Genomic DNA, 15,598 nt, shown 5'->3' with positions numbered 1-15,598 from the left:
AAAATTTTGTGAAGCTAACAAAAAACATGAATTTAATCAAAATGTTTTCGGTACCCAATTTATTTTATGCTACTAGCAATTATGTACGGCTTGTAGTCTAACAAGCCGTTAGAAGGATCGAATTAGTTTATGGAACATAAAAATAAACTTGTGAATACATGAACTTTCCACTGATAAATGTTAGGATTAGAATTGATTGAACATATATATATTCAATATTTTCAATTCCAAAGCAATTGTCGTTCAACTTTGTGTTTATTATAAGCTATTAAACACTTAGAAGATCTTAAATTTGAACATTTCACTGCAATTGCCGTGTAACTTTGCGTTAATTAGAAGCAATTAAACACTTAGAATATTCAATGTTTTCAATTCCAAAGCAATTGCCGTTCAACTTTGTGTTAATTAGAAGCAATTAAACTAGAATTCGGGTTGTCCGAATTCATATATTTCGAATTTGGTTCGAATTCGGTAATGGAGTTTATAAATTTTATATTATATAATATTATATTATATAATAAATTTTATATTAAACACTTAGAATATTCAATGTTTTCAATTCCAAAGCAATTGCCGTGTAACTTTGCGTTAATTAGAAGCAATTAAACACTTAGAATATTCAATGTTTTCAATTCCAAAGCAATTGCCGTTCAACTTTGTGTTAATTAGAAGCAATTAAACTAGAATTTGGGTTGTCGAATTCATATATTTCGAATTTGGTTCGAATTCGGTAATGGAGTTTATAAATTTTATATTATATTATATTATATTATAAATTTTATATTAAACACTTAGAATATTCAATGTTTTCAATTCCAAAGCAATTGCCGTGTAACTTTGCATTAATTAGAAGCAATTAAACACTTAGAATATTCAATGTTTTCAATTCCAAAGCAATTGCCGTTCAACTTTGTGTTAATTAGAAGCTATTAAACACTTACAAGATCTTAAATTTGAACTTTCCACTAATAAACGTTAAATTAGTGGAAAGTTTGATGGTCAATCCAAAATTTCGACAAAATCGATTAAACTCTCCCAAAGATCAGTTATGGAGTGGACATATATGCAATAACAATCCAAGTCCGGAATGATCGGTTCGGTCGATTCGACCGGTTCAATTGTGTCTCCAGTCTTGTTCAATGGTTAATCCAAAAATTCAATTAAACCGAACAACCTTCAATCAAAGATTAGTTATGGAGTATATATACAGAATATGCAATAACAATGTTTGATCAGTATGATCGGTTTGATCTATTCGATCGTGCTTGACCGGTTCGATCGTGTCTCCAGTCACTTTAATGGTTAATCCAAAATTTTGACTAAACCGATTAAATTCGATCAAACATCAGTTCGACCGGAAATTTAGAGAATTTCACTTTTTGAATTGTTATTTATTTAAAAAATAATTTTTCCATTGTATTAAAAAATTATTTAAGAAATTTAGCGATTAAAGTTTCAAATTATTTCTATTGATCAAAAATTAGAGAGGGGTGATTGGAAATCAAAAATTGGCCATAATACAATGATTCACTACATTAATATTACAGCTTACAATTAATGGAATTGCTTATAAAATAATGACCAGTATTTATCCAGCCCATTGGGCTCTTAAAATTAGTAATGGGTTGTTTTATGTTTGGTCTGAATTGATTTGCAAAAATTGCATTATATCTTACACTCAAAAGTTTAAAAAACAAAACAAAGAAATGATTATTGTAATTATCAAAAATAATAATAACAATTTTGTTAAAACATTTAACGAATCATAATCAAACTTGAAAGTGAATTTGATGGATAGCAATTTCCCATAACACAAAGGCATTTAGAGATTGCACAGAACATTTCAATTGAGACCATGTATGGTGTACGGGCAGGTGCTTGAATAAACACCATGATCTGCAATTCCGCAAATTTGAAACCATATTTGTCCCTTCAAATTTAGTTTGATGTATACAATAATCAAACGAACCAAAACTCACAACCTTCAAGTAATTTTAGACCAACGAAATGTAGACAAGTAATTGCAGCCAGTAGTAGAGCCTTAGCAATTGAAACATATAACAAATAATTCTGGGCCAACAAGCTTAGCAACTATAAAAGATACTAAATCAGATTATATTGGGACAAATCAACTTCAATCCCAAGTCCATCCTCACGAACCCAACTAATTTCCTCATTTTCATTCTCAACAACAGGATTGCCAACATCACTTTGCAAATATGTCTCAACATCCATGGTTGTGCCCATGTTATATCCACCTCTTGCAGTGGTAGAGATAACAACTTGCCAATCCTTATCAGTTGGATCTTCCACATAAAAAACCTGTGATGCTTGTGAAGCGAGTATAAATGGCTCAACATGAGGCCTCACATTTGCAAAATTGACTACAGTAAACCCATCAGCATCTTGTTTCATTCTCGAACCATTTGATATCCAATCACATTTGAATAACACCACCCGATGACCTCCATAAATTAATTCAACAACATTTTTCAAGACGCCGAAGTAGACTAGTTCACTCAAAACTGGATTTTGATCCCTTATACTTGCAAAACTGGATGTTGTTGCATTGACTGTAACACCACTATTCTGCGTTTTTCTTTTCTTCTCAACTTCATTGGTGTGAAACCGAAATCCATTAACAACATACTTGTCATGTTGGATTCCAACAACATCTGGACCTTTAGCAAGGAACCTCAAGTCTCTCAACACCGAAACATTTTGAGGAAGTTCTAACTTGTCAATCTGTAAAAAAAAAAAAAGATGATAAAACTATATTTGAAGTCCTACAATTCAAATTGTACTTAATATTCAGAATTTTACGTACATGTTCAGCAAACCAACAAGCAAAATTTTCGCTGTGCAAGCGCTCTTTTAGATGCTGTGGAACTTGAGGATGCCATTCTTCTATCAATCTACGATGCTGCCTAGAAGTACATGAGTCAAAATTGTAATCATACATTGAATTCTACAATAAAATTTTAATGCATCAAGTTGTAGTTGAACTTACTCTATGTAAGGTGTGACAGCATCACAGTTAAATAAAATATACTGATGTGCTTTACTCAAGATATGAGCATCAAAAACTGTTGCCTTGCCCCTCCCCAAAGGATGTCCTGATTTAGAGAATATATCTAAACCCTCTTCAATTTCCTTATGTACTTCTTCATTTCTGCTTGGACGATTGAATTTTGTCTCAACATAGTCCGCAAGATACAACAAGCAAAAGTTTATGCATTCTTCTGCCAAGTAGCCTTGAGCAATCGAACCTTCAGGCCTACTTTTATTTCGAACATAAGATTTTAATGTTCCTAGGTACCTAAAGTATCATCATTCCAAACTCTCTGTTTAGTTCCACAAATCAAAGAAAGAAAAAAAGTAATAAACATTTAAGGCATAATTAGAATTACAAGCAGTACCTCTCTACAGGATACATCCAACGATAATACACCAGGCCACCTAATTTCACTTCAGTTGCCAAATGAATAGTTAAATGCACCATGACATCGAAGAATGTTGGTGGAAAGCATTTCTCAAGATCGCAGAGTATAACGGCAATTTCACTTTCCAAACGAACCACATCTTGAGGACAAATAACTTTAGAACAAAGCTGCCTGAAGTATCTACTCAATCAAATCAAAGGATAGCGCACTGATTTTGGCAAAGTCTTTCTCAAAGCTATAGGCATCAATTGCTGCATTAGAATATGATTATCATGACTTTTAAGCCCCGAAATTCTTGGTGGCTTTACTCGAACGCATCTTGAGATGTTAGCTGCATAACCATCTGGAACTTTCACTTTTTTTAGCACATTGCAAAACATAGTTTTCTGTTTTTTATCCATTGCAAAGGAAGATGGAGGTAAGTAAACCTTTCCAGGTTCTGTCTCAATGGGATGCAGCTCTTTTCTTATTCCCATTTCTCTCAAATCACGGCGGGAATTATAATGGTCCTTTGCTTTATCCTCAATATCCAGCAATGTCCCCCAAATATTTTCACAAACATTCTTCTCAATGTGCATGAAGTCAAGATTGTGTCTTAAGACATTATCTTTCCAATATGGCAAGTCAAAGAAAATACTCCTCTTTTTCCAATTGAAAGGCAGCTTCGGATTACCTTTCACAAGTTTTCCAAATTTAATTTGCAAGTCTCCCAATTCACTCACAATCATATCCCCGGTTTGCAATGGTGGTCGCTTTCCATGTTCTTCGGTGCCATCAAAGAATTGGGCTTGCTTTCTAAATTTATGCTTACTATCTAAGAATCTCCGATGACCATATAGCAATATTTGAAACTATGAGTCAACCGTCGTGCATGAGTGAACTTGTGACAAACAGGACAAGCATATTCACCTTTAGTGCTCCAGCCAGATAACATTGCATATCCAGGGAAATCACTAATGGTCCACAACAGAGCTGCATGCAATTGAAAATTTTCTTTTTGGGATGCATCATAAGTTTGAATGCCAAAATCCCACAATTCGGTCAATTCTTTAACTAGAGGCTGTAGATAAACATCAATATTATTCCCAGGAGAGGATGGTCCGGGTATTAACAAGGACAACATGAAGTACGGTTGCTTCATACACATCCACGGAGGTAAGTTATATGGTATTAAAACTACAGGCCAAGTACTGTGTGTAGAACTCATGTTGTTGAATGGATTAAACCCGTCAGATGCCAACCCCAATCTAACATTTCGACAATCCTTAGCAAATTCTGGATGTAGATGGTCAAAAGTTTGCCAAGCTGGAGAATCAGCTGGATGTCTCATACAACCATCTTTTGTACGTTTTTCCTCATGCCATCTCATTTGAGATGCAATTTTAGAAGACATAAATAGTCTTTGTAATCTAGATTTTAAAGGAAAATGCCACAATACTTTTTGAGGGATTTTTCTTTTTTCACTAGTTGGATCATTTTCTGAAGCAACCCACCTAAGCTCGTTACATGTTTCGCATGAAGTTCTTTTTTCAGCACTACCCCAATAAAGAGAACAATCATTAGGACATGCATCGATCTTTTCATAACCCAGCCCCAATGTATTCATCAATTTCTCAGCCTCATAGTAAGAAGAAGGCAAATTAGTCATGGCCTCCGAAAATGCTTCTCTCAACAACTCAACAAGCATATTAAAAATCTTGTTACTCATCTTACCAAGGCATTTTAGGTGAAGCAAACGAATAATGAAAGACAACTTCGAGAAATTTTTGCAACCACTGTACAAATCCTGTTGAGAATCATCAATCAATTTGTAAAATTTTTCAGCCTCTGAAACAGGAAAGTCCCCTTCTCTATTCAATTCATTTGTTCCATGTGGTATCCCAAATACATCATGGACCAAGTCTTGCATGTCATTAGTCCCATTTGAAACCCCAATTGATGTATTTTCAGAATTAGATGTGGCTTCATAGTAGTTTGAAAGTTCTTCATGTGCTATCCAATTATTATAACCCTTGATAAAGCCTACCACTTTCAAATGATCATATGCTTCCATTTTAGTCACACAAACACCCATGCCGCAATCTTTGCAAGGACACAAAATCAGTCCGTCACAACTTGATCTAGAAAATGCAAAGTTTAGAAACATTTGAAGTCCTGCCTCATACTTTTCTGGAAAATCCATCCAACTTTTATCCATACTTTTAATATAAATAAATGTCCTCCAACAAGCTTCCAAGAGCATGAAAACAACAACTACACATTAGTACTTAGAAAAGGCATAGGTTTATGACACGGTTAGACCGCCAGCAGATATTTATGAAGAAAAAGCATTCACCACAGAGAGACAGTGAAATGTGAAAGAAAGAAGAGAATCTATCTAGCTTTTTATTTTATACTCATAATCTTTTTTTGGTCCAAGGATTCTTTTAAGTTGCGATGACTATTCAGCTAATTGATCTAGAAACAGGACTAAATTGAGAAAAAAAAACAGAACCCGCAAGGGTGCTATGTCATCCTGAACTGGGAGGGGTGGAAGTTCGAGTCAATCACACCTACATAATCAAATGGTACACCATTCGATCTCACCCATCTCAATAACGACATAATATTTGTTTGTCTATTCAATAATCTTGCTCAACAACAATCTGAACCTATCTGTCACGGATGCATAACCAGCACATGACCAATGTGCAGTTCAACAAAAAGTCCATTAATTAAGTCCTTAAATATTAATTTTCATCAACCTATTTCTTAAACTTTTGCACTTGTCTTGCAAAAAGGTCATTCCAGTCACCCCATTGCTATTTTGATCTTCATCAAAGAGCTTCCAAGTCGATTTCTATTCATAGCCTAAACAGAGCTTCAATTACAACTAAGTTTCATAGATTAACATTAAAAGAGATTCACAGGAAAAAATGAAAAACAAGGGGGAATTGACATTTTATCGAACAGGTTATGGGCAACAGCTTCATTGTGTTTACCACTTCAATTTTGGAACAAGATATGCGCACCTGAAGTATCTTCCCGCTTTCCCAATGTAGAGCTCCGTTCTTCAGCTTTTACTCCCTGCATGCCCTTCCAGATGTCTTAGCCGAGGGATTTAAAGTTGAGGTTAGAAAAGATGAAGATGGTTGTTTGCGGAGATAGCTTCGATTGCTACCAACATTCTGGACTGGCCGAGATAGCTTGTATGCTGAGAGGTGAGAGAGATGAGAAGAAGAAAATTTTCACCCAGTCCTTTTGCCGGCAAAATGAAACTTCACAGTACTTCAGCTAAGTGTTTTGGAGCCAAAATAAAACGATGTCGTTTTCTGTGTTTTTTTTATTTTTATTTTTTTGTTCATCTCACATTTTCCAGAGTGTCATCATAGGTTACCTAAAGGCACATTATTATTTGTATATCATGATAAAATAAAAAAATTATAGTACATATTATTGAGTTTATTAATAAGTGTCATGATATGTTCACTATAATGACACAAACCAGCAAGTGTCCTTATAGGCATGTCAGGAAAGGTCATTTTTGTTGTAGTGAAAGAAAGTCTAATGTCAGGATTCTTGTCCTTGTATCAAGTTGGCAATTTGGTGATGAAGATTCTAAAGCTTTAAATCCAAATTGAAGATCTTGATAAATATTCTGTTTTAAGAAATTTTCTAGAACCAATTGACACACTTAAATTTAGTTCTTGTGTTAACTTGCCACTTGGATTTTTAACTAATCTGTTGAAGTTTTGATGGATTTGTGAATTTTTATTGCATGAATTTTGTTTATTGTTTGCCCTTGGCATTTCAGATTTAGCTCCAAATTTTTAGGGATTTTTTTGGATTTTTTTGGATTGACTTGCCATTTGAATTTTAACTATTTATTATCTAATGAAGTTTCAATGAATTTGTGATTTTTTTGCTTGAATAGTGTTTATGTTTTGGCGGTATCTTTTCCAGATTTAGTTCCAAATTTTCAGGGATTTTTGTGGATTTTTACCGTCGTATAAGCTTACTGCATAGGCATAGTCTTACTTGCAAAAAAAAAAAACAGTGGTCCAAGGAACCGTCCGATTGAACCAGAAAAACCGCGAACTAGCCATCCCTACAGTTCATCTTACAGTCCGAGTCTAAAAACATTGATAATTTGCAACAGCATTAGGTTTATTTTTAACAGATATTTATTCTTTTTTTAACAGATCAATAATGGTTCTCCATTATCTCCTTGGTGACTCAACACATGAAGCGTCTTATCAATGAGATCATGCTTTGTTGCCCGCAACTACATTAGTGACTACATATCGATGGAAATTTCTATGGTTAGCATAGAAAAATGAGAATATGATAATAATAAGTTGGAACAAAATTGAATAGTTCAAGTCTTTAGTAAAAACTTAGTTAGGAATCAAGTAAACTTTAGATCAGAGAAGTGGTTTTAACAATCACCTTTTTATTCATAATTGGACTTGTAGTTTTAGAAATTAATGTAGTCTAACTATCAGAGTTGCTTAAAAGGAAAAAGGCTTGTGCAAGTGATTTAGGTTATGGTAGATTTTCTCATACTATATCAACCTGTGAAATGTTAAAAAAATAATAAATTTAAAACTAGGTATTGTATATAGTTGATAATTACTGGTCAAAATTGATTTTTGCCCTAAAGAAACAAAAACAACAAAATTAAGGATATATAAGTAGGATGACCACTGAGTTTAAAAGTTAATTTTGACAGGTTGGTAGTTACAAATAGTTTGTGCGCATTATTTAGAATGTTTAATGAATAGTCAGTCTCGTGTCAATTACACTTGCATTGCGCATTATTTTCCTTCAATTTTAGCATTTCATGTTGAGCAGTTCGTAACATGGTTTTTATAGTTTTGTAATTCTAAGGTTGTTGATGTCATGGACCTTGAATTCATCTAAGTTTTTTTTTTTATGCTTCCAGAAGATATTCTTTATTTTGTTGTGAACACAAGAACCAAAGTTTGGGGAGGCTGTGATGTGAACCCACATATTAATTTAGTTTGGGAAGGCTGGTTCTTTGCGACACGGATCGCACCTGATTGCGCGCAATCGTGCGCGTCCGTCCCAAGTCGGACAGACATGCCCTACTATATATAAGAAAAACAGCAGAAAAATTAGGACGGCTTGTAGACCCACACTCCAATCCTCCAAACAAATGGCAAGGCATGGAGGCTTCTCCAAACATTGTTAAAAGTGTGTAGCACGACCTAGAGGTTTCCGAATCTCTCTCTAGGTTGTTCAAGACCATTGTACATAAGAGACTTAGAACAAGAACGGTGCGGAACCTTCTAAAGATTCACACTTGTGTAGCATAGAGTAAGGAAACGCTCAAGCGATTAGCGGAACGTTCTAGAAGAACAAGTTGTATAGCTAAGTTGATAGAAGAGTCTAGAGTCATCCTAAGTCTTGAGGGTTTTGCCTATAAATAGAGCAAAACCTCCACATTTATAACCAAGTTGGAAAGTTGGTAAAGAAGCAATTAAGAAGTAGAGAGTTCTTTTGAGCAAAAACCTTTATCTTTGGCTTTTCTTTCCTTCACTTTACATACATTTTCTAATGCTTCCGCACAACCAACAATACTTGGGCACACGAGAGATTAGGCTGAACTAGTGATATTCAGGCAAGAGAGGCTTCCGCACAACCGACAATACTTGGGTGCATGAGAGGTTAGGCTGAACTAGTGATCTTCCGGCAAGAGAGGCTAAACGATCGCTGGTGCCGCGTGAGTCGCTGAAGCTACGATAGCCGACCCGTGACATTGTCCACACGTGTTCAACTCAGTCAAGCACCAAACCTGCACTACCTTGAGGGGATTGCTGGAAAGACATCCAATCGGTAGCCTGTCTGATTCATCGAGAGAACTGTGACCGAATGTATATAGAGGTTTTGGGTAGATGTATAGAGGTTTTGCTGAAGATGTACAAAGGTTTTAGAATACTCCAATTCCTCTAGAGTAATCTTGTATACTGTAGAATGGTCTAAACTTTGCATATTAAAGGCTTTAGGGGTTAGACTTGTTGAAAAAAAAAAAAGATTCATTCTTTTCATAAGAGGTAGAACCAATAAAGAGTGAGTGACGTAAGTTGAGTAGGAGCCAATTATGTAACAATTTGTTTATTTTAGTTTGTTTGATAAATTTGGAACTTTTTGAATTTCTCATTATTCAATTATGTTGGTGAACTTTGTACTTATTCAAATATTTGTTTATTTAATTTAATTATTATTTTGAACTATAGGTGTACACGCACGATTCTCATTGGACTTCTAAACTCACACACTTTTTTATTTTTAAATTTAAGATACTCAAGATCACTGATGTAGGTTTTGGAACCTACTTGAAGTCCTATAAAGGAGTTGATAATAGTATATAATTACTAAATAAAGTTGCTCGAGTCCACTGAAGGACCTGAAGGCTTGATTTTAATCGTTAATACCTTTATGTATTTAGATGCTTAATCCTAATTCTATCATTTTGTAAACAATTGGCTTAAATTAGTTTTCTATTAAGTAAATTCAGGTATATAGTCAATTTAATTTTATTGATCTAACTATAGTTAGAAAATGACTAGCCTAATTATTTTGCACTAAAACGAGTTGGGTCATTACACTATCTACCGTAGGTAAAACATGACATGTAATAATTAGAGGAAATTGCTAAATATGCTTGACATGTAATAACTTGAGAAAATTACAAAATATATGCGGCGCGTAATAATCTGAGAAAATTGCAAAATAAACGTGACATGTGATAATTTGAGAAAACTGCAAAAAGAAATATTTGATTTATAAAAGGTGGGAAAAGCTCAAAGGGAAAATAAAACAGCCCCGGAGGCGAAATGGACGAAGTTAAAAATATATGAAATAGTTTCTGCATACATGGGGCTTTATTGCAAATTATGACAAAAAAACAGAGCGGCATATAAACATGAAATTACAAATACATACTGGCCTATGATAATCAAAAGCTTAAAGTTAACTTTTTATCTGGGCTTTAGAGGTTTTAATTTTAATTTTAGGCTTTTTCTTTTGTACGACAAAATTGCTGTTTTTTGTTTTTTAAGCTACATGCCATGCAGCGACAAAGCTAGGATGGGCCAAAATTTTTTCTAATAAAATTATCTTAACATATTATGTTCAAAATAATTTTCATCTATTTAAATATATGATATCGAAAAATATCAAATATTAGATTTAATTATACAGGTATGTCTATTTCATAAATATGCAGCATAATACGAAAATTAAGACAAGAAATAACCTTTGATTAAATATCTTATAATATCACAAACCACCCAAGTTGCACGTTATGAGAAGATGCTCCAATATGTTATTTGTGTAAAATAAATAAATAAATAACTATGCAATATAAATATAATTATTTTCAATTAAAAAGAGTAAAGTTATGTTATCATATCTTAAAATTTCAATCTCTTTTTTTAAAAGTAAACTGAGTTTTACGTTCCTTCATAAAACTAAATTCATTTATGATTGAATCAGTACTAAATTTTCTAACAATTTACTTTTCTATGTACACAGTTAGGCAATTGGGCTAAGTTGTATATTTGTATATGGGCCAATAAAGTATTATTTTTATTTTAACCCATTGATAATTATGAATTGGGTCTCTTTGTTATAATATATCAAATTGGATCAATTTACTATGGATCATCAAATTATATGTTTAATTTTTTGAAAGTTAAATAATTAGCACTATAAAAAAAATTTTGAAGAAAAAATTAATTCAATAGTGACTCATTTATATATATAATATAAACCAAAATTTAAAAAAATTAGTGGCTAATTCATATATATATATATATATATACTCTCATAATATAAACTAAAATTGTAAAAAATTAGAGGAACCACTTTTGTTTCACGCATATATTTACACACAATGAATTAAAATTTTCAAAACTCCTGGCCACTCTCAGTCCCCTGGCTTCGTCATTGATCCCATGAACGCTATTTCTTTCTCAAATAGGGTAATGATATAATATCAGCAAAGTTTCATTTTCACCCCAAAATGGTAAAGATAATCTTATCAACTAAATATTAGACATTATTTAGTCATTTTACCCTTTTGGTAATGGTCAAATAACTTTTTTCCTTAACTCAGACGGGGAAAAGTGATGATAAAACTTTTAAGGTAGCAAAATAAAACAAGTTTGACATTATAGAGAATAAAGTGTGCTTAACCCATTGTTTCATAGATTAATTTTTTAATAAAAGCGAATTTCTGGATAACTACCAGACTCGAGTTCATAAATTCTTCAAGAATTTTGTTTTCTTTTTTTTTTTTTGTCTACAACGTAAAAAATAAAAAATAAAATAAAAGGCTGGAATTATTTAAAATCACCAAGATAGTCGACCCGTTTCGATGAAGGAAAATGGAGACAGGGCTACTGGAGAAGGGTTTGCAAGAAGAATCCACCACCGGACTCATTTGAACCAGTTCCTGGCTTTTATCGGTTTCATCAGATCGGTTAAACAGCTTACTAATGTTTAGTAGATTTATTATCATATGATGAGACCAGTACGAAAATCAATTAAGAATTTCAGTAAAAGTACTAAAGTCCTAAAAACCTTTGGAGAGAATGCTGCAAATAGTTAATGATCTTTTAAGAGAATTATTAATAGGGACAATTTCAGAAACCTCCCTAGAGGTTTTTAACAATTTTATTTAGCTCCCTCAAGGTTTTAAAAATTACACATACCTCCCTTGCTATTTAGAATGATAATACTACCCTTAAATATTTTAATGAAATTCTCTTGTTTGATATGCTTATACTTTGAATGAGTTTCAAAATTATTTTTTAGTTATTTTTTCCTTCTTATTCCTTTTTTATTTTTTGCTAATAAAATTATAAAACTACCACTATTGCTTCTAGTTTCTATTGTAACCAAATGTCAAACTAGTGATTTTTTTTATGAGTTAACTTTATATGTAATCCAATGTTTTTGTGATCTTTGTTTTCTATTTTTTGATATCAAAATTAACAATAAATCAAAAAGAAACGGCCCAAAATGACTACTAAATTATGATAATCTCACTACTCGAAAATTCACAAACTTTAAAAGAATTATTTCAATATTTTATTTTTCATAATATAAATCTAAATACATAATAAAATACCATCTAAAGTATCCTATCATGGTGATAAAAATTATTATTATAGTTATTTATCAAATAGTAGATGTGGACATAAAAAATTTGGTACTTTTTCCTTGTAATTATACTAGATAATCTTATAATTATATGGAGAAATAAATTAAAACTCATTACACGAGGGCATTTTTGGATATTCATTTAAAAATTTGACCAAGTCAATATTATTTTAAGGTTTGGCTACTAAAACTATCAAATCAAGGCATATAGGTGTAATTTTACAAATCTCAGGAGAGCTCGGTGAAATTGTCGGAAATCTTAGGGGAGGTTCTGAAGTTATCCTTTATTAATACATGATCATTCCTTAGATAAAATGTGAAAAAATGATGAAAGTTAATAAAAAAAATTAGGGGGATATTTTAGAATGTGAATTTTCCTTCTCTTCTTATTCTTGGAATGATATTACATGTAAATCAACACATAATATTATGATTTTCAACCATTGTGTTTTCTACTGTAACTTTGCGATCAGAGAGTAATGATCAAAGTTCATAAGGGTTTTTCTGACAAGGTCATAGTAATGATCAAAGCTCGAAAGCAAATGGACATTAAAAAAAAAAGGATTTTTCTAAAACGTCATAATAGGCATTTACTTAGCATACTTTACTCATACCTAACTAATTGTGTACTCATAAGTACAATTTTACAATTACTGCTATAAAAAAAATTAATACGTGAACTCTAAATTAATGCGTCCCCATAGGGAACAGATTTTCAACAAAATGTCACGCTAATTAGAACTATGTGGTTGTAAAATAGTCCAAGATGATCAAATGAATAGGAAATTAATAAAAGAAACACCTCAATTATATTCATCTGCCATAGGGCATTGTAGTTTGGGATCCGTCTCCTATTAGTTAGTAGAATACGCTGCCGTGCATGTCGGATGGGAAGAAACCAAGCCCTTTTTTTTTTTCATTTCATTCGGCTTTGTTCTGGACTACCTTTGCTGACTTTTCTTTAGGCTCTTCTATTCCTTTGCCTCCCTTGTGATTTTGGGCTTTGGTTTCTTGGGCATTACTATTTATGTTGGATTTTTTTTTTTGTTTTCCTAATTTTTCTGAGAATTTCTTAAGACATTTTTTGTCCTTCTTTTTCTATGTTTCATTCTCTTTTCTGATTCATAACAAAAGAAAACACACAATCACAAATTGTAACATTAGATATACACAAATCAACAACAGCTAAGATCTAAAAAGTTAAAAAAGTAAAAACAAAAACTGGGGGATGGTACTTTGGTGAAAAAAGGACATTAAAACAGAAAATTTTGGTTAAATGCAGAAAACCTCTACAAACTATAATACCAATTCTTTACACCGTAAAGTAATTTAATAGACTTTACACCCTTGATCAACTAAAAATGATGAAAAAATTACCATCCAAATAATTGATAAATGATCAATTTATTCTCCACTAAAGGCTTAGATGGCAAATACCCTTTTGGTAAGAAAAAATAGCCACTTTAAATAAACTTTTCACTTCATAAAAAAGGTATGAGGTCATTTTAAATGATAATAGAACAAAAGAAGGAGAAGAAAAAAGAAAAGGAAAGAAAAGAAAGAAGATAGGGAATAAATAGACTCCAAGAATCTCAGAAATCCTATTTTACTAATATTTCTTTAATTGCAAGCTGTATCTTTTAGGTTCTTTCAATATGCATAAAATTAAGTGAAAATTCAGGTGTTTTGTTGAAATTTCTAAGTCCAATATTTTGTTTACTTATATGTTGGTTTTAATTTCAATTGGGTATTGAGCTTTTGTTGCTTTATTTTGCCAAATTTATATGAACATTTTTGGTTTTTGCTCCATTTAAATTCTTATTAAAATTTCAAGTGAAATTTTGCCTAGTATGTGAAGCTACAGTGTTTGACAAGCTGAGGAAGATTACGAGATTGACAAATTACATCAATAGTTCCTCAATTTTCCCATTTTGCCCTTCTAGCGTTTGACTACCCACAATCGTAATTATCGTTCAAAGTCACCCTGTACTTTATTTTTATGTGTTTTCAATTAGACTTTTCTTACAAAGTGAAAATTAGTCTATTTAAAGTGACAGTTTTTCTCACAAAAAAAAATTTGTTTGCCTCTTAAACTTAATTTTAATGAAGGACAAATTGGTCATTTGACTAGAGATAAATTTCCCGTTATTTTTAGTTGACAAAGTGTGTCAAGTACTTTTCAAATGGTATAATCGTTTTTGAGGATTTTCTGCATTTAATCTTTTAAAATTTGATTTAGTAGTTGAAGGGCTAAAGAGATGCGAAGTTGAGATCTCCATGGCTATTTGTGCTTTGGCAAATGATGGTGGCACTAAACTGTCCCTCATGTTCAACGAATTTGACCAAAGTATCCCTGGACTAAATTTTATTACCAAAGTGCCCTTTCATCCATGATGTATAGCACCTTAGAAGAGATAGTTTGTTTTATTTCATTTTTTTTCTTATTTCCTATTATTTGCTAAGTGTTGCATATTCCACTTAAATATCTGCTTGGTAGTAAAGGTTTAAGTTGTTGCTATGGTTTTCGATTCTTTTTATATTTTTTGGGAAAATTATAGTTTCAATCCTCAAAGTTTGGGGATTAGACCAAATTAGTTTTCGTTGTTTCAACCAAAGTAAAAGTAGTCCATAAAATATGTAATTCAATCAAATTAGTACCTTATTTCCAATCTAAACACTTACAGTCCTAAACTATATTAATTGACCAAATTGGTTCCTAATGCTTTTTTTGACTTTAAGAAAATTTATTACCAGTGTATAAAGATACACATAAATTCTATAAATTTCTAAGAATTTTTTTTTAAAAATAAAACCATTTTTAAAAACTCCAAGAAATGTTAAAATGTGTGAAGTATTCAATTCTCGCCAAGTGAAGCCAATTTGCAATTTAATATAAACGTACATAAGTTCATGCATAAATCATACTACTTAATTTACTTTACTAGAAAAGTACACAAAATAAATAATTGAGCACATCTTGGAAC

At 32.1% G+C, this 15,598-nt stretch overlaps 1 protein-coding gene across 1 annotated transcript; it reads right to left on the bottom strand.

Annotated features, from left to right (window-relative positions):
* Positions 1–3,631: 3,631 nt before the first annotated feature.
* On the bottom strand, positions 3,632–5,517 carry LOC113769147. The gene is made up of 2 exons (XM_027313621.1): positions 4,353–5,517; positions 3,632–4,257 (listed from the first exon to the last, which is right to left on the bottom strand). The coding sequence occupies exons 1-2, from the start codon at positions 5,515–5,517 to the stop codon at positions 3,632–3,634; spliced, it is 1,791 nt and encodes a 596-aa protein (XP_027169422.1).
* Positions 5,518–15,598: the final 10,081 nt, after the last annotated feature.

This window comes from Coffea eugenioides, chromosome 4, assembly GCF_003713205.1.
Source record: "Coffea eugenioides isolate CCC68of chromosome 4, Ceug_1.0, whole genome shotgun sequence".
Lineage (NCBI taxonomy): Eukaryota > Viridiplantae > Streptophyta > Magnoliopsida > Gentianales > Rubiaceae > Coffea > Coffea eugenioides.
Note: the sequence above shows the minus strand (reverse complement) of the source record. Positions and strands in the feature narration are given on the sequence as shown.